At 42.8% G+C, this 19,464-nt stretch overlaps 1 protein-coding gene across 7 annotated transcripts in view; it reads left to right on the top strand.

The window, feature by feature from the left end:
• RHBDD1 (rhomboid domain containing 1) overlaps window positions 1-19,464 on the top strand; it is a 132,027-nt gene that overhangs the window by 39,236 nt on the left and 73,327 nt on the right. For 6 of the 7 annotated variants that reach the window (XM_045031185.1, XM_045031189.1, XM_045031183.1 and 3 more), the window contains 2 exons: window positions 1,131-1,181; window positions 12,792-12,911. In XM_045031185.1, coding sequence (XP_044887120.1) covers window positions 1,131-1,181; window positions 12,792-12,911 — 171 coding nt within the window. The remainder of the gene's footprint in view (window positions 1-1,130; window positions 1,182-12,791; window positions 12,912-19,464) is intronic. The other variant, XM_045031190.1, reaches the window with a different exon arrangement.

Below are 19,464 nucleotides of genomic sequence, written 5' to 3' on the forward strand. Positions count from 1 at the left end.
CTGTGGGGTTAATTAAAGTTTAAACATGGAAGCGGTTCAGACAAGCAGAGGCCTAATACAGGGAGCCTTTATTGGCACTGTCATTTTCCACCCCTCTGTCAACACTGGGTCATGCCTGGTGCCACCAACAGATATGTAGCTTATTTACTATGATAAGGTTGACTAATGTAATATATTTATTCATGATACCTTGTTAAATGTGAATATAGCTAATGTATATTGAGACTCCATTATCAGTTCAGAAATCTGTTCTCTTTCTACTTTTCACTAAAGCTGTTATATTAAATGATTTGGTTTAGCTCTATTTTTAAATAGTAAAATAAATCCTTAAATAATCCAGTAGGTCACTAGCATGAAGATTTATCCTACTTGCTGTCAATGCTTGAAGTGCATTCAGGGTTTGGTGATGAAGCCTCCGTAAGTTCTAGATATATAGGACTTTTAAGTGGCAAAACTAAGAGAGAGAGATTTCATAACCCACTTGGTTGATATGAGACAATTCACACCTTTTTAAGGATGAATTTTTCACCCATCTGTAGCAGTGCTGTCTGGTGATAGAAACAGTGTAGTACAGTGGGTGAGGCAGGATTTGGAGAGAGCTCTTTGCTGCAGGAGCTCTCCTGGACACTGCTGTACAGCCAGGATTTGGGGGCAGGGCCAACTGATTGTTTCCTGGATCCACAAGTCTTCTCTTCCTCCTCTTATGTAGCAGGGCACAGACAGAACAGGGGCTACTCTAGCCATAAGTTTTCTGTGGAGTGGCCTGAAACTGAACAGCTAGCTCCTTCCTCCGCTCCAGAGGAACTCCCCAGTGCACAATTTACCTGCAAAAATTTCCCAACCACTAATTCTGCAGAATGTTTACTGGGTATCTTCTCTTCTGCATGGTTCTTCCCTTTTTATGATATGAGACATCACTTTGAGACTCAGAGAAAAATATTAAGATTATAAACATTAAATACTTTGACTATTGCTGGGCAAAATTTTATAGAAAATCTGCTGTTCTAGAGCCTCATCACACAAGACCAAGATTCTGTAGGTGGTAATACTGCAAACTCAATTTTTAATTTTTGTAGAAGGATTATAACATTATTTACAAATATTAAGTGTATTACATTTCTTCCTGGTAGGTGGCTTTTCCTACTTTAATGACTCTGCAAGACAGAGAGACTACTACTCAGGTGAGCACTTTCACTCCATTGTCTAAAAACTTTGTTCACTTTTCCTTTCAACTTTGTATGTTTTTCTTTAAAATAATAAAAAATAAAGATACCGTTTTATGAACTGTAAAATACTTGGTTATTTGGAAGATGAAATTTGATTAAGTGGGGAAAAATGATAAATGTACATCAGAAAGTATCTTGGCCTCAAAATATACAAATAAAATAACCAGGTTTTTTTTAAATAGCAACTTCAAACATTGTTCTTATTAAATTATATGAAATTCAAAGCATTCGGGATGGAAGACTATATGTTGGTGATACTGTACCATATTTTTCCTTCCTCTTTAGGTAACTGTCTAGGTAGTTCAACAGCAGTTTCTCTACGAAGAGGCTGAAAACCTCAGTAGAGGAAATTGGTTAGAGTGCAGTCTTTTGTTCCATGTCGCATTATGTAAATACTGGAAGTGTGAGGAGTATGTAGACATTAGTAAATGTGTTGAGACAAGTGCTATAGGTGGTGATTTCTGCTTCACATAGCCAGTACCTCACAAGGTATGCATGATGTATATATGCATAATATTAGTCATGGTGAAAACCTACAAAGGATGACAACCCTTAGTAGAATTATCTCTATAACTCTCCCATTTCCTGGGTGATGAGCATGCACCAGTGTAGCAAAAGAAATGGTCTGTGCAACCTGAGCCTAGTTACTATACTCCACCCACTACATTCAGATTGAGTATGAATTTCAAATTGCCATTTTTTATTAAAAACAGTAGTGGTTGTGGAATGACACTTAACACTACCTCTGTTCCTTCCTGTCATGCTATTTTCTCCACTGCTACTAAGTGTGTTTCTCCTCTTTCTCTCCTCTTATGTAGTAATAGCAGCAGCAATAACAACACAGCCCTTACGTTCTCTGTTCTCCCCTCTGGGATGGGCCCCTATTGGAGAAAGCAAAAGCAAAGTCAGATCAGCAATAGGAGCAGCAGCATTAACACTTACTGCTAGTCTTGGCATGCAGTCGTTTTGTGATGCCAATGGACAAGGAACATTGTTTTAACGCTACTGTACAGCAGATCAGGCAGCTAACTAGGGAAACAGTTTTTAGCAGCTGAGATAGTTTTGAGATGCTTTTTTTCTATGTATTTATTGAAGGGCCCATAGAATGTTTCTCAAGGGAACTGCTGGGGATGTCATTTACTACGCTATTAATATCTGGATCATCATGAAATTTTTCATTGATGCCTTTCCTATCTTTGGACACTTAGTAGCTTAATTGCTACCTTCTTCCTTCCTCCTAAGGCTCTTTTAATTCTCCAGCCAATGTGTGACCCAGAACCCCTACACATTATCTCTGCTTCACATGACCCTCCTCAACAAAGATGTTTTCCTAAACAGAATGGACAAACTACGGGGAAACCTGAATATGTGTCTAGATGGGAAGTCTAAAGTTAGCTACTTTATCACTGACAATGGGACTGATAAGGTAAAAGCAATTAATGTTGGACACTAGTGCACTATCCATTGCTTTGTTCACATCCTCAGTCCCTATGAGGCGCTGTTGCTGCAGCGCACAGCTTCTGTTGTGGTGGGAAGCTACTGGTAATTGAGGAAAATGAAGACATTCTGCAGAATAGCCTTATGGTCAGTATAATTTTACAGGACAAGAGCATCTATTGGAACCCCGTGTTACATGTTGCGTTACTTGATTAGAAAAATTACATTTTGTCAGAGGATTGTGAAGTTAGGACATAGAGGAGCTGTAGGCCAATACCAGTGTGTATGGATGGAGGCACTAGTTGGAGAATTAGAACTCTTTGAACATGGCACATGACTTCATTTATAGTTCAGTACATTGATCCATGTCCTCCTCGTAGTGCAGTGGTTCTCAAACTTTTGTACTGCTGACCCCTTTCACACAGCAAGCCTCTGAGTGCGACCCCTCTTATATATTTAACACCATTATAAATGCTGGAGGCAAAGCGGGGTTTGGGGTGGAGGCTGACAGCTCGCGACCCCCCGTAATAACCTCGCGACCCCCTGAGGGGTCCCGACCCCCAGTTTGAGAACTCCTGTTGTAGTGCATATACTTGTAGGTCTCCACAGCCTGTTTTGTAGTAGCAGACAAAAGAGGAACCAGGACACATCTCATTATTGTTCCCACAGTGAGCCCAGCTTATGGCCTACTTGAGGTTATCTATGTGTCATGTTTTCTCCTCTCCCCACCCCCACTCCCCCGGTGACTTCTCTTGAAGGAGCTGTCACTCACCACATGTAAAAGTCTGTCTCAAATTTCTTTTCCTCTCTGCCTGCATTTCCAGTGCTGATACTTTCCACACCCTTTTGTCCATCATGATTTTTATTTTGTCCTGGATTCCATTAATATTTTTTCTGAGTATTTCCCACCTAATAAGAGCTCTGACTGGGTATTTTCCATATTAGAATATCTGTTTGGTAATCCCTGGCACTTATGGCAATTAAAGATCCCGTAGAATTTTTTTTGAAAAAGTGGGTCTAGTTTCCTGACCAAATTTTTCCTGCTGAATGGTGATGGGAGCCATTTAACGAAATATTTTCTCTGTGCTTTCAGTTAAAACAACACTATGAATTTAAAAACTCTTGTATATGAATTTTTTTTACCTATAGTTGTTTATAAGTAACAACTAAGATTTGCTCAAAGGATCCCCACAGTGACACTTTTACAAGTTAAGAATAGTTTATGGCACAAAGGTTGCACATTTATTAAATAAGAAGAATATTTTAAAAAATGGAGGGATATGCCACAAAGGGTAGCTATAGCCATTCATCATTGACAGACCCCAAAGTAAAAATGGCTAACCAGGCAGAGATACTCTGTCCCACCCGAGCCTGGACATTTAGCTTGTACCAAGCCATGCTCTACGCCTATAGAGAGGATTAGAGCCAACACAGAACAAACTCCAGGCAGCTTTTGCTTATGAGTATCAGACCCAGCTACATAAGAACCACAATTTTGGGAGTTTTATACATCTTCCCTTTCTTGCCATCCTGGCTCAAACAGCAGAACAAATGTACTCCCTGCAAAGAATACATCCACCACCAAAATTACACAAAGTAGTAGAACACATGGAAACTTCAACACAATTCTGTATCAATCAATATAATAACTTACATTTGGCAATTATGTACCAATACAGTCTCCCAAGGATAACGACCAACTGCTTTTCTTAAGCTGTCTTCCCCCGCTCCCCCAGCATATCGATGGGTGGGAGGGCAGACCTTGCTGTAGGAGAAGGAGCACCTGAATGGTCCTTCGATTCCTCCCCCAGCTCACAACTAAGGCGGAGGGTGCAGAATATTACACTTTTGCATCTCCGTGTATTAGGCTGAGCTGGCCAGTAAGAGGGGCTCCTTATCACTAAAGGTGCAATCTTTGGTGCAGCCCTACATCAAGCAGGGTTTTGATTGATTGGGAGAAGCAAGGAGCTTATGGCACCCATCTCGGGAAACCATCAGCTCAGGCTATTGCTGCCCATGAGTCTGTGTGGACAGTAGCCAGATAAAGGGGTGTGCATTAGCTGTATTTTCCTGTGTGACTGTCAAGCTACTTGTAGTTGTAAACATTATTTAATTTGTTTAGGATAAGTACTTGAATGTTAGGTTTTTTTAGAAATGTAGCTCATGAAAATTTGAACAGTAGAATTAGAACAGTAGGAACCCCACATAACTTGGATGTTGTGTTGGGGCCCTTTCTCAATATGAACTACAATTTGAAGGCTTTGTGAAGGTAATGAATCAAATGTAGTACCGTGAGCGTATAAGACTCTGGCTTTGGAACAAATGTAAAACATGGCATACGTTCTTTTTTGTATGGCAAGGAACATATTTACATTTTTTAGTGCCAGAATTATTTTTATAATGTTCAAATGTGCAATGTTGAAGCCTACAAATCAGTAAGCAGTTATTGAGCTCAGTTCAACGTAAAATTACACCCAGAAGATAAACTTACATTTACAGGAGAGAAAATGTTCATTCAATGAACATAATGTGGATGGGAAAAAATATGTAAGGATTGCATCAAAAGTATGTACAAATCAATAGGGTCATGCAGTTTGGCTTAATTTGTATGTAAAAATATGGTTTTAAATAGAACCAGCATAACTGAAAGTCTTTTACAGCTTGTTAAAGTATGGATAACAAAGAAATATTTTCTTTTCTAAATTAGACCATTTAGGGCAATCATTATCCGCGATGCCTTGAAATTCTGCCATGTTCATTGCATTAATAGCACAAAACTTTTTAACATCTCTTAATTGGTTTCATTTGTTCGTTTCTGTTCTCAAAAATATATAGAAGAAGGGCAAAGATACCTATTTTCTTGAGATTTTCAAATCACTGTGTTCTACTGTGTAATTTGATACATTTAGATGAGATATTTCTTTGAAAGATTTGATTTTTTTGATTTGTTGTTTCAAGTGGTAGTATTTTTAGGCTATTATTCAGGCCCATAGATGTAGCAGACATATACATTCAGGTTGTGTCTATATCTTGCAGCTTATTTGATTGTAATATCAAGATCTGTCTTTTTCTTTGTTTACTGCACCAAAACTCTGTAATACAAATAATAATCATTAACTGCCATGTTTTCATCTTTTATTTGCAGTGGTGTCATAGCCGTACTGGTCCCAAGATATTAGAAAGACATGGTAGATGAGGTAGTATCTGTCACTGAACAGACTTCTGTTGGTGAGAGAGACAAGCTTTCGCGTTACACAGCTCTTCTTGAGATCTGTGTAGCTCAAAAGCTTGTCTTTCACCAGCAGAAGTTGGTCCAATGAAAGCTGTTACCTCACCCACCTTGTCTGTCACCTTTTCATCTTACAGTCTGTACTCATTTACTTAACATAGGTCAATAAATCCACCTGGATCCCAATATGAGGGCTAACTTTGTGCTGATGTTTTAAGTTAATTAATATGACTGTTAGTTGTATTAAGTCTGAAGATAAAGAGAAACGGTATGGTCAGCTTGATTCATGCATAAATATTCAAAATCATATTTTTCAAATTGAGAAGAAATACAGTGTATTTTTGATTGGATGGGAGGAACTGGGATGATGAGTTCTCTCCCCCTCGGGGTTCTGCCTAGAACTGGGGTACCACTGAGCCCACCTGCCCACCAGCCTGGGCTCCCTTTACACTGTACTGCTGAGGCAAGCCTGCCAAGCACTCTCTCAGGCTTCAGACTGCACTTCACCAGCACACATACAGGTAGGGACACACCCAGCTGCAGCTACACACACTGATGCTGAGATCAGCTTTGCATGGGAAGGCTAAGCTAAGGAACTGCCCAGTTACTCAAGTGCACACCCCTTCAGTGCAAGACGGAAATTATACCGTCTTGCACTGCACAGAGAACTGTACAGCATAAGCTCATGAAATTTCCCCCTCCCTTAATGTAGAGAGGAATATACACAGCTTTCTGCTCCAGGTTATGATTTCCACACACTGGTTTTGGACAAAACAAAACAAGTTTATTAACTACAAAAGATAGATTTTAAGTGATTATAAGGGATAGCAAAGAGATCAAAGTAGACCAAGCAAATAAAACAAAACACAATCTAAGCTTAGTATACTAAAGAAATTGGACATAAGTAGCAAATTCTCACCCTAACAGTTGTTTTTAGGTAGTTTGCAGATATTCTTGAGGGCAAGCTGCACTTGCTTGCAGCTTAAAACTCTAGGTATTCCTTTCACAGGCTAAAAAGCTCTCAAGTCTAGGTACAGCCTTTTTTCCCCCATTTCAGTCTTTGTTTCTTAGATATTTACTGCAGTAATCTTGGGCGGGGATGATGTCACTCCCCTGCCTTAAATAGCTTTAGCATATGTCGGGAACCCTTTGTCTCCCAGTTTGATTCCCATGCCCGGTTAGTGGAAAAACACTAGTGTTATGATGGAATCCCGTACCAGGTAACTTGGTCAATGCCTCTGTAGGGCCATAGCAGCCATGAGACAGAGGCTGTTAGTAAGGTCCTCAGGAAAGCTTCCCAGAAAGGCTCCCCAGGGGAGATTAGCATCTTCAAAGTCCTATTGTTTTCCCTAATGGCCCTTCCCAGCCAGTCACATAGACTGATTGCATTCTGTCTAGTGGGTGTTCCCCAGGTATAAACACATTTGTAATGGAAGCATAGATGATATTCCAGACTTCAGATACGAAAATGATGCAGGCATATAAATAGGATAATCATACTCAGTAAATCATAATCTTTTCAATGATATGTCACATGAACTGTCTTGTATAAAATACATCATAGTTATGCCACAATCATATCATATAACAATATCTCTATGAAGAATATGGGACCGTAGTGTCACACTGGGTTTTAATGCTTCTGAGCTAACTTGTAGTCTTTGAAATTGTATATATGGTAGGTTAGAATAGTTGAGAGAATGTCAACCAATATTTGGTGTTTTTGAGAGGCAAGATGGGGAAGATTTTAAGATTTGTTTTTTACCCTGACAGTTCACTCTTTGAGTGTTTGCACATGGCCTTTCCATGCTAGATATGTGCGTGCAGGGTAGCCAGACACTTTCCCCTCAGTGGTATCCGTTGGGCCAGTTCTAGTGCCCTCTCGAGTCGCATGCATATGCGCCAATATAAGAGGCTCCACTGGCCTTGCACCCTCTCAGTTCCTTCTTACCACTCATGATGGTTGCTGGAACAATCCTTGTTGCAGCAAGGCTTCTTTCCCAGTGGTTTGGACAATTTGTGCATGGTTTGTGTAGTTATTGTAGTTAGTGTATATACTTCTTAGTTAGTGTTAATGTATATAGTAGTGGGAATAGTTGGTCCGTGTCATCAAGGGACTCTTTGCGGCAGGGACTGAGCGTGCCCCCAGTCCCCGGGCTTCAAGCCATGTGCCTCTTGCGGCAAGCCTATGCCAGTGACCTGCACTCTAGTTGTTTAAAGTATCTGGGGGAAACTCACGTAAAATAAGTGCTAGATCGGCAGGGACTTCAGACTTCACACTAAAAAGGACAGGGACCTTTGGCTGAAGGCCATTCTCATGGAGGCTGCCCTCAGAACAGTCTTGGAGCCAAGCCTCTCTGAATCGGTGCCATGCACTTCAACATCTGTGTGGAGCACTCCTCTCATACCATTTACCAGGGCTTTGGAGCTATGCTCCGGTTCTGCTCCAGCTCCAGGCAAAAACCTGCAGCTCCACTACTCTGGAGCTGCTCTGCGCTCTAGCTCCGAGCTCCGCTCCAAAGCCTTACCATTTACCATTTCCGGTGTGGTGGAAGAAACATAAACAGCACATCTGGAGAGGATGCTCTCTGGTGCAGAACAGAGACAAACGGGGAGAGATTAATATAGTGAGACCTGTGCTGGGCCACTCTTCCTCCCCCGAGCCAACGATGGCACCGTCGACTCTGCCTGTTGTTCATTGAGACGTGTTGCTTAGTCTATTCCATGACACCCTCCTACCGCTCTGTCAGAGTTACTGGCAAGAAGTAACTGAGAGGGTGTGAGGCCTTTATAATGCACCCTTTATACTGGTACATATGTGTGCCACTCCAGAGGGCAGAAAAGCCGGCTCAACGGATACCACTGAGGAAAACCGTGCACGTGGTGCGCACACATCTAGCATGGAATGGACATAAGCAATACATCTTGAAGAACAGTTACGACAGGTTAGTAACCATTTTTGTTTTGCATCTTCATACATTCACTTACTGTAACTCAAACATTTTTCATATTGGGGAGCATCAAGGTGAATGGCCGGCTTGAGGATTTCTCGGGTCCACCAAAATTATAAATTTGTTTTGGAAGGGAGAAATACTCTATTGCTTGTCCCCTCACCCTCTAAGTTCCTTTCCTGTCCTCTTTTTCTGCTTCCATATGGTCAGTTGGGCAATGAACTGTGGATCTTTGTCTTGAACTAGGCTGGGGTGGCTACCTTTCAGAAGTGGTGTGCCAAGTCTTCATTTATTCACTCTAATTTAAGGTTTTGCGTGCCAGTAATACATTTTAACGTTTTTAGGTCTCTTTCTAATAAGTCTATAATATATAACTAAACTATTGTTGTATGTAAAGTAAATAAGGTTTTTAAAATGTTTAAGAAGCTTCATTTAAAATTAAATTAAAATGCAGATCATATCAGTTTAGAGTGATCCTTGCCCTTGCTTTTCCTTTCTGAGATTTCCAGTGTCTGGCACGTATTTAGATACTTTAAGCTGCATACAGGCTTCTGAGTGATCAGTTGTTAACCGGCTCCAAGATGGACAGAGGACAGATTTCATGTGTAGAAATACCTGCTCACACAGGTATGTGGATCCAAATGCTGAAAGAGTTGCAAACGCAATTTTCTTCAAACAGTAAAATTGCACTGGCAGGGACGTCCAGCAGGTCAGAATAGAGGCCCCATGGTCTCTCTCGGTAGCTTCAAGTGCACTCTGCAGATCTCCAAGAGCTTCAAGTGCACTTTGATACCCACAATTCTGAGCTTTTTAACTGAATGAGCTGCATTTCGAAATCTTCAACACCCATCCATTGAAATACAGACAAATCCAAGTCGCTTTTGTTGAATTTTCAGGTTTAATTAGAAAAGAAAGTATTGGGCCACATTGCTGGAAATCTTGAAATCTGTCAGAAAACTCCGATTCCAGTTCTTGCATGTACATTCCAATCTCATCAACACTGACAGTGCAACGTGTCAATAGCTCTTTTATGTGTTGGAAGTAGTGGAAAGTCGAAGTTCAAATATCCCGAGAAATTGCTAGTTTTACAACAAATGCCTTCCATGCTTCATAAAGATCCAGAACTGTTTTCCCTGCACCTTGGAGACAGAGTTTGAGTTCTTTTAGGTGAGCCGTGATGTCAGTTAGAAACATGAGCTTACACAGCCATTTGGCATTATCCAGTTCAGGATAGTTTTGTGCTTTTTCCAACAAAAAGGCCACCAAATGTTGCGTGAAGTGGAATTTATAAGCACCGTCCATCTCTTCTAGCAGTGCTGGAAACTGTCTGTGAGTCAAAGCAGATCGAGCAACAAGGAAATTCACAATTTGCACCACTGTATTCATCACATTATTAAGCTCTGAATTAGAAATTTTTGCACAAAGGTTTTCTAGATGGATGATGCAGTGAAATTTGGCTGTTGGGCAGCCAATTTGACTTTAAGTAACTTTACAAATCCCTTCTGTTTTCCAACCATGGCAGGAGCACCATCTGTTATCACACAAATATTTTTTCTGATGTCAACTCCTTGTTCTTCAAAATGGTTTACAAAGCTTTCCACTATATCTTCCCCCTTGGTTGTGCCATGCAAGGGTTTTAGGCAACAAAGTTCCTCTTGGATTCATCGGAAGCACAATATCTTCCAACAACTGGCAAACGTGGAACGTTGTTTATAGCCACACTCTCATCAACTACAACACTAAACACTGCTTAGTCTTTTAATGCAGTCATCTGCTTTTCATTAATGTTGTCTGCCATTTCGCTTATGCATGTCTCAACTGTTCTGGCAGAGACAGGCAGTTCTTTTGTTCTAGATACGATCCTATCTTTATTTGGCAAATCTTTGAACAGAACCTCCGAACAGCTGAGAGAAACTTTTTTTTATATTCCCCATCTATAAACAGCTTTCCATTTTTTGCAGTGCACTGTGCCATCTTGTAACTTCCTTCTGTAGTTTGATTTTTACTTATACTTAAGCATTTAAAACACTGCTTTTCTTATCATATCCTGCTACTGCCTTTTTAATCGATCCGGTCTTGTCTGCTTCATCAAGAAAGGTTTTCTTGTGCTTCATTTCAAAATGTCGTCGAACACTTGATGTGCAACAAACAACACTTTCACAACAGAAAGCACAAACAGCACGGTCCTCCTTTTGAATAAATCCAAATGTGACTGTCCAAGAAAGCTGAAATGAACGGAAATCTAACTTCGCTTTCTTAGGAGCTGACATTTTGTCAAAGGTACCCCTCAACTCACAGTGGGGGGGGGAAAAATGGCAACAGACAGCACGCACAATGTCAAACGCAGTGTGCTGTTCCACATGGCGTGGTATAAGCAGCAAATCAGGACTTAAAAATATCCCAGTGGTGCTTGAACAATTTTTAAGGTGGGGGTGCTGAGCTGTGCCCCCTGTTGCCCCTTTCTGCACCCCTCACTGCCCCAGGCTGGGGCCAGTGGGCCAGAGCTGGGGATGGCTGCAGAGCGCCAGGCTGAGGCCAGGAGCAGAGCCCTGGGCCGGCAGCCGGAACCCTAGGCCAGCAGCAGGCTGAGCGGGGCCGGTGGACGGAACCCCAGCTGGCAGCAGAGTGCCACTGAAAATCAGCTCGCGTACTGCCTTTGGTATGCGTGCAGGGGCGGCTCTACAAATTTGGCCGCCCCAAGCAGTCATGCCCGGGAGGCGCCCCCGAGCCGCGGGAGCAGCGGACCTCCCGCGGGCATGACTGCGGAGGGTCCGCTGGTCGCGCGGCTCGGCTGGACCTCCCGCAGCTGCGGGCGGTTCGCTGGTCCGGCGGCTCCGGTTGAGCTGCCGCAGGCATGCCTGCGGGAGGTCCAGCCGAGCCGCGGGACCAGCGAACCGTCTGCAGTCATGCCTGCGGGAGGTCCACTGGAGCCGCCGGCCGAGCGTCCCCTCCGCAGTCATGCCTGCGGCAGGTCCGCTGCTCCCGGGGCTCCGGTGGACCTCCCGCAGGCATGACTGCGGCAGGTCCGCCGGCCCAGCCTGCCGCCCCCCCGGGAAAGGGCCGCCCCACGCGCGTGCTTGCCCCGCTGGGCTCTGGAGCCGGCCCTGTATGCGTGCCATAGGTTGCTGACCCCTGGACTAGTCTCTGAGTACTCAAGTGAGGGTTGGTGGTAGATGGCAAGAATAGACCACAAGTGGTGGCTAGGATGTTAAAGAAGATCTAACAGTGGGAGGTTTCCTGGATCTGGCTGTGAGTATCATGCTAATTTTCACTCATACTCTGTACAAGTAGCACAGTGCTATCAGTAGGCTTGTACAGCAGCAGTTAGGTATTAAATTCTGGATTGTCGTGCAAATTGCAGGGTTTTCTGGCAGGAGTTTGAGCCAGGGATTTTTTAGGTCTCAAAGACAATTCTGAAAAGTTCTGATGGTTGCAGACATTGTGGGCTGGGGACTGTGGAGAGAAGTGAAATGAAGTACAGGTAAAAAGGTGCCTGAAAGGTAACCGAAAATTCAGTTTAGTTCGGTTTTTTAACTCGGTCACATTAATATGGTCTCCAGTTCTTGGCATTTACATTTTAAAAGGAGCTCATTAAAACTCAGCCTTTTAATTTTAGAGTAAAAGTCTTTTATTAAAACGGAGCATATTATTGTACTTTTATAAACCATGAAGTAATTAAAAAAATTTGAATACATTTTTCTTTAAAATATTAATTACTGGAGGCCTTGCCTGCCACCATATATTTATAACATACAAAACTGGCAAATAGTTTTTGACTGCATATATGCTTGTAGCAGATTCTTTATTAATCACATTTTTCCCCCTCTGAAACTTTTCTAATTCAAAAGGAAAACCTGCTTGAGGTGATGATAGACAGTAAAATCAAATATTTTATGCAATGCCAGCATTTTATTTATTTATTTTAGCTTTTTTGTTCTCGTTCTATAGAGTATTCTAGACACCCAAGTTATCCATACAACACACCAGGGGACTATGACATGTACACTGGTGGGCTTACTGAAGAGGAACAGTTTGAAAGGGCATTGAGAAACAGTCTTCACGACAGAGGTAGGAATTTTATAGCATTGGATATCCTAAGCTATTGTTTATCTTGACAGAGAGTGATTCATTCAGAGTTCATAATTTTCAAAGTATAGGAAGTAAACAGTCCTTTTACAAGCAAAATCAAGAAAAGTTGCTTGAATGAATTTTCACAGTATGGAGTGTGATGCTGTACTGGATAAAGTTCCCCATTCTGTAAATATGGCTTATACTAATTGTTAGTAAAATCAACAAGGAGTCCTTGTGGCACCTTAGAGACTAACAAATTTTTTTGGGCATAAGCTTTTGTGGGCTATAACCTACTTCATCAAATGCATGGTCTGGAAAATATAGTAAGCAGGTATAAATATACAGCACATGAAAAGATGGGAGTTGCCTTACCAAGTTGGGGGTCAGTGCTAACGAGGCCAAATCAGTCATGGTGGGTGTGGCCCATTCCCAACAGTTGACAAGAAGGGGTGAGTATCAACAGAGGGAAAATTATTTTTTGTAGTGACCCAGCCACTCCCAGTCTTTATTCAGGCCTAATTTGATGGTGTCAAGTTCGCAAATTAATTCCAGTTCTGCAGTTTCTTGTTGAAGTCTGTCCTTGAAGTTTTTTTGTTGAAGAATGGCCACTTTTAAGTCTGTTATTGAGTGTTCAGGGAGATTAAAGTGCTCTCCTACTGGTTTTTGAATGTTAGAATTCTTGATGTCTGATTTGTGTCCATTTATTCCTAATATGGTGTCCCTTGAATAGATATGTGGACAGAGTTGACAGCGGGGTTTGTTGCAGGGATTGGTTCCTGGGTTAGTGTTTCTGTTGTGTGGTGTGTAGTTGCTGGTGAGTATTTGTTTCAGGTTGGGGGGCTGTCTAAGCGAGAAGTGGCCTGTCTTCCAAGGTCTGTGAGAGTGAGGGATCATCCTTCAGCATAGATTGTAGATCCTTGATGATGTGCTGGAGAGGTTTTAGTTGTGGGTTGTAGGTGATGGCCAGTGGCGTTCTGTTATTTTCTTTGTTCGGCTTGTCCTGTAGTAGGTGACTTCTGGGTACCCTTCTGGCTCTGTCAATCTGTTTCTTCACTTCCCCAGGTGGGTACTGTAGTTTTAAGAATGCTTAATAGAGATCCTGTAGGTGTTTGTCTCTGTCTGAGGGATTGGCGCAAATGCAGTTGTATCTTAGGGCTTGGTTGTAGATAATGGATCGTGTGATGTGGTCTGGATGAAAGCTGGAGGCATGTAGGTAAGTATAGCAGTCAGTAGGTATCCGGTATAGGGTGATGTTTATGTGACCACCTATTATTTGCACTGTAGTGTCCAGGAAGTGGATCTCTTGTGTGGACTGGTCCAGACTGAGGTTGAAGGTGGGGTGGAAATTGTTGAAATCCTGGTGGAATTCCTCAAGTGCCTCTTTCCCATGGGTCCATATGATGATGATGTCATCAATGTAGCGCAAGTAGAGTAGGGGCGCTAGGGGACAAGAGCTGAGGAAGCGTTGTTCTAAGTCAATCATAAAAATGTTGGCATACTGTGGGGCCATGTGGGTACTCATAGCAGTGCCACTGACTTGACAATATAAATCGTCCCCAAATCTGAAATAGTTGTGCGTGAGGACAAAGTTCAGCCACCAGGTTTGCCGTGACATTATTAGGGATACCTTTCCTGACAGCTTGTAGTCCATCTTTGTGTGGAATATTGGTGTAGAGGGCTTCTACATCCATAGTGGGTATAATGATGTTTTCTGGAAGATCACTGATGGATTGTAGTTTCCTCAGGAAGTCAGTGGTATCTCAAAGATAGCTGGGAGTGCTGGTAGCATAAGGCCTGAGGAGAGAGTCCACATAGCCAGACAATCCTGCTGTCAGGGTGCCAATGCCTGAGTTGATGGGGCGGCCACGATTCCCAGGTTTAAGGATCTTGGGTAGCAGATAGAATACCCTTGGTCGGGGCTCTAGAGGTGTGTGTGTGTGGATATGTTCCTGTGCTTGTTTAGGTAGTTTCTTGAGTAGATGGTGCAGTTTCTTTTGGTAATCCTCAGTGGGATCAAAGAGTAATGGCCTGTAGAATGTGGTGTCAGAGAGTTGCCTAGCAGCCTGTCATTCATACTGCAACCTGTTCATGACGACTACAGCACCTCCTTTGTCAGCCTTTTTTATTATAATATCAGAGTTGTTTCTGAGGCTGTGGATGGTGTTGTGTTCTGCACGGCTGAGGTTATGGGACAAGTGATGCTGCTTTTCCACAATTTCACCTCGTGCACGTCAGCAGTAGCACTCTATGTAGAAGTCCAGTCTGTTGTTTTGACTGTCAAGAGGAGTCCATGCAGAATCCTTCTTCTTGTAGCATTGGTAGGAAGGTTTCTGTGGGTTAGTATGCTGTTCAGTGGTGTGGTGAAAATATTCCTTGAGTCGGAGACCGCAAAAGTAGAATTCCAGGTCACTGCAGAACTGTATCATGTTCGTGGGGGTGATAGGGCAGAAGGAGAGGCCCCAAGAGAGGACAGACTCTTCTGCCTGGCTAAAAGTATAGCTGGATAGATTAACAATATTGTTGGGTGAGTTAAGGGTACCACAGTGGTGGCTCCCTGTGGCATGTAGGAGTTTAGATCATTTAGTGTCCTTTTTCCTCTGTAGAGAAGCCGTGTATGTGTTGTAAATGGCTTGTCTAGTTTTCCTAAAGTCCAGCCACGAGGAAGTTTGTGTGGAAGGTTGTTTTTTTTTATGAGAGTCTCCAGTTTTGAGAGCTAATTCTTGACCTTCTCCTGTTTGCTGTATAGGTTGTTAATCAGTGGTTCAGCAGTTTCTTTGAGAGTATGTGGCATAATGTCTCACCATAGTCTGTGTGGTATGTTGATTCTAATGGATTTTTTACCTTCAGTCCTTTTGGTATGATGTCCATCTGTTTACCTTTGGAAAGGAAGATGATGTCTGTCTGTATCTGCACGAGTTGATGGTTTTCCACTTCATACAGTCAACATACCACACAGACTTAAAAGTGGCCATTCTTCAACAAAAAAACATCAAAATCAGACTTCATTGAGAAACTGCAGAACTGGAATTAATTTGCAAACTTGACACCATCAAATTAGGCCTGAATAAAGACTGGGAGTGGCTGAGTCACTACAAAAAATAATTTTCCCTCTATTGATACTCATCCCTTCTTGTCAACTGTTGGGAATGGGCCACATCCACCCTAATTTAATTGGCCTCATTAGCACTGACCCCCCACTTGGTAAGGCAACTCCCATCTTTTCATGTGCTGTATATTTATACCTGCTTACTGTATTTTCCACTCCATGCATCTGATGAAGTGGGTTATAGCCCATGAAAGCTTATGCCCAAATAAATTTGTTAGTCTCTCTAAGGTGCCACAAGGACTCCTCGTTATTTTTATTGATACAGACTAACATGGCTACCCCTCTGAAACCTGTCATTAATTGTTAGGGCTCCATGTGTGTCACAGAGATTACGGAAATCGTGGATTCCGTGACTTTCTGCAACCTCCGTGACTTCTGCAGCGGCCAGTGTGGCTGACCCCAGGGGCGCCAAGCAGCTGGCCTTGGGGACAGCCACACTGGCTGCCGCTGGAGCGGCTCTGCAGCCAGCCGCTCGGGCGGCCCCACAGCCAAACACACCAGCGGCTGCTGGAGTGGCTAGTGGCCCCAAGCAGCTAGTCCTGGGGACCACCCAAGCAGCGGACGATGCAGCTGGCCCTGGGGACTGTCTGAGCAGCGGTCCAGGGGGCAGCTGGAGCCGTCACAGTTCAGTGGCTCCTGGCAGCGATCCTGGGGTGGCCAGAGCAGCAGCTGGCCCCCTGGCACTCCCCCCCCCCACGGCACGGGGCTCTTCCTCCCTCCCCCCCCGCCCACAGCTGGTGCCACGGGCTCACCTCTCTTCCCCCCTGGCAACACTCCTCCCATGCTCCAAGAGTCAATCGGGGTATATATGGTATAAGTCATGGACAGGTCTTGGTCCGTGGTTTTTTGTTTCTTGCCCTTGACCTGCCCATGACTTTTACTAAAAATACCCATGATTAAATTGTAGCCTTATTCATTGTTCATAGATGTATGACCTTATACTTGGCCTATTAAAAAATATGATTAGCTCACGCTCAGTTTACCACGCGATTCAGATCACTCTGTATCAGTGACCTGTCCTCTTTTGTTTACTACTTCCCCAATGTTTGTGTCACCTACAAACTTTTGTCAGTGATGATGTTGTTTTCTCCCGGGTCACGGATACAAATGTTAGAAACCATAGGGCTGAGATCTGATCCTTGCAGGACTCACAAGAACACAGCCACTCGATGATTCCCCATTAAAATTACATTTCGAGACCTATCAGTTAGCCAACCTTTAATCTATTTTACCATGTGCCATGCTGATTTTGTATTGTTCTGGTATCTTAATCAAAATGTCATGCAGCACCAACTTTAATGCCGTACAGAAATCTAAATATCAACGCTATTAACTTTATCAACCCAAATTGTAATCTCACCCCAAAAAGATATAAGATCAGTTTGACAAGATGTGTTTTCCATAAACCCATGCTGACTGGCATTAATAATATCATCCTCCTTTAATTCTTTATTAATTGAGTCTCATATCAGCCATTCCATTGTTTTCCTCAGAGTTCATGTCAGGCTGATCGGGCCTATAATTAGCTCTGTTGTCCTTTTTACCCCTGTAAATACAGGCAAAGCACTAGCTTTCTTCCAAGCTCTGGAACCTTCCCAGTGTTCCAATACTTATTGAAAAGTTCCCTAGTGTGACCTTTTTTCTCATTTGTGGAATTATGGCATTTTGGGCATCTAGTAAAATATTTTAAAATGGTGTCCTGTTACCATTCACTTTTTTCTGTTTAAATTCTTTCTCCCAATAATTGTGTTCAGTTTTATGAAATTGGCCCTTTTAGAACACCAAGTATACTTTCCAGAGCCAGACTGTTGTTTTAAGTACTATATTTGAGGCAGTCTGGGAAAAAATGTTTATAATCAGAACAGTTCTAGTCCAAGCAGTTTTTACTTGCAGAAGATAGAGTGCCTCAGATTGCAGGTAGTCTGAATGCACTTCTGTGAATTTGTCCTCTCTTGTCAGCAGCTTTGAGTTTGTATGCATATGCTGCACAGGCCTTGGGGGTACTGAACCCAAGTAAAAGACTCGAGAGGAAAAGGATTGGATAAATGTCTTATCGATCTTTGAACAAAAGGAGGATGCCGCTTAACGATAATAGGTCAGCGCCTTCCTTCTGCCTCCTAATGAATAATTAACCTTTTTGTGCTCTGGCACATTCTCCTGCTGGAGTTTTCATGAAATTTTGCCCTTCTTATCTTTATGCCTGCAAGACTAGTTTATATTTTTACTCATGCCAGAAACATTTGACATGTAGCAACTTGTGATTGTGCTTTGCTTCACCTAGTATGATTGCTGAATAGTCACACATTCAGATTTTGTGAGACTCTTCAGTGAACTTGGTCTTTTTACAGACACTTACACAACTGCTTAATTTTTTAATGATCTTGATGGAAATTATCAGACAGATCGATTTGTCTGAAAAAACAACCACATCAGTTGATAACTGTTTTCATTCCGTGCCATGAAGTGTGAATACATGAATAGTTCATCTTCCAGAAACAGAATTAAAGGACCATCATAATCTGATATCTAATTTTGGTATTCTGGATTAGCTACAGATAAAAGTAGTTACTTAATGTATGTTAGAGGACAAATATTACTTTTCCCATAAACAATATTCCTGGGGGGATTCTGTGCCAAAAAATTAAAAATTCTGCAAAATTCATTTGTCAAAATAACACAATATAATCACACCAGTTTCAATTATTTTGGTAATTTCTTTCAAATACCTATCAACAAGTATGTCTGTAACAATACAGGCATCAAAAAAGATCCAGAAAATGTTTTTTGACAGATTCCTTACTAGGCATATTAATACAGAACTTTGAGTAATAATTCATTTAAACTACAAAGTGGAAACTTGTTTCCTGGACCCCTCAGAAGCAATGCAGAGCTTGGGAGAACCAGGGGTAACGGAAGAGCTGAGGGAGAAGGAAGTAATTGCTGGGAAGGCACCTGGGAGTGAACCTGGAGGGTTGTTGGGTGTGGGTGGGAGAAATATGGAACAGGTGTTTTTTGGGTTGAGGGGAAGGAACCTTCCCCATGCAGACCCTGACTGACCCCTTGCCTCTCCCTATCAGTCAGGCACATCTGTCGCATCCCAATATGTCCCTACACTCCTTCTCCCCCATTCCCATGTGTCCCTGCACCTCCACTCAGCCACCCCTCCTCTTCCTTCCCCATGTGGTCCTGAACCCCATCTTCCTGTCCCTATGTGTCCCTGCATCCCCTACCCCCATGTAGCTCTTCACTCCCCCATCCCCAGGTGTCCCTGCATCCCCACTCCCATTCAGCTCCCATTCCAGTCTGTCCCCCCCACTAGCCCCTCTGAACCCCAGTCTGTGACTCACCCAGCACCCCTATGTGCCCCATTCTGTCTGTCCCTCTCCCCATATCCAGTGCCTCCCCACCATCCTAGCCCCGGAGGCAGGGCGCTGCACTCTCTCC

This window comes from Mauremys mutica, chromosome 9 (assembly GCF_020497125.1).
Source record: "Mauremys mutica isolate MM-2020 ecotype Southern chromosome 9, ASM2049712v1, whole genome shotgun sequence".
Taxonomy (NCBI): Eukaryota; Metazoa; Chordata; order Testudines; family Geoemydidae; genus Mauremys; species Mauremys mutica.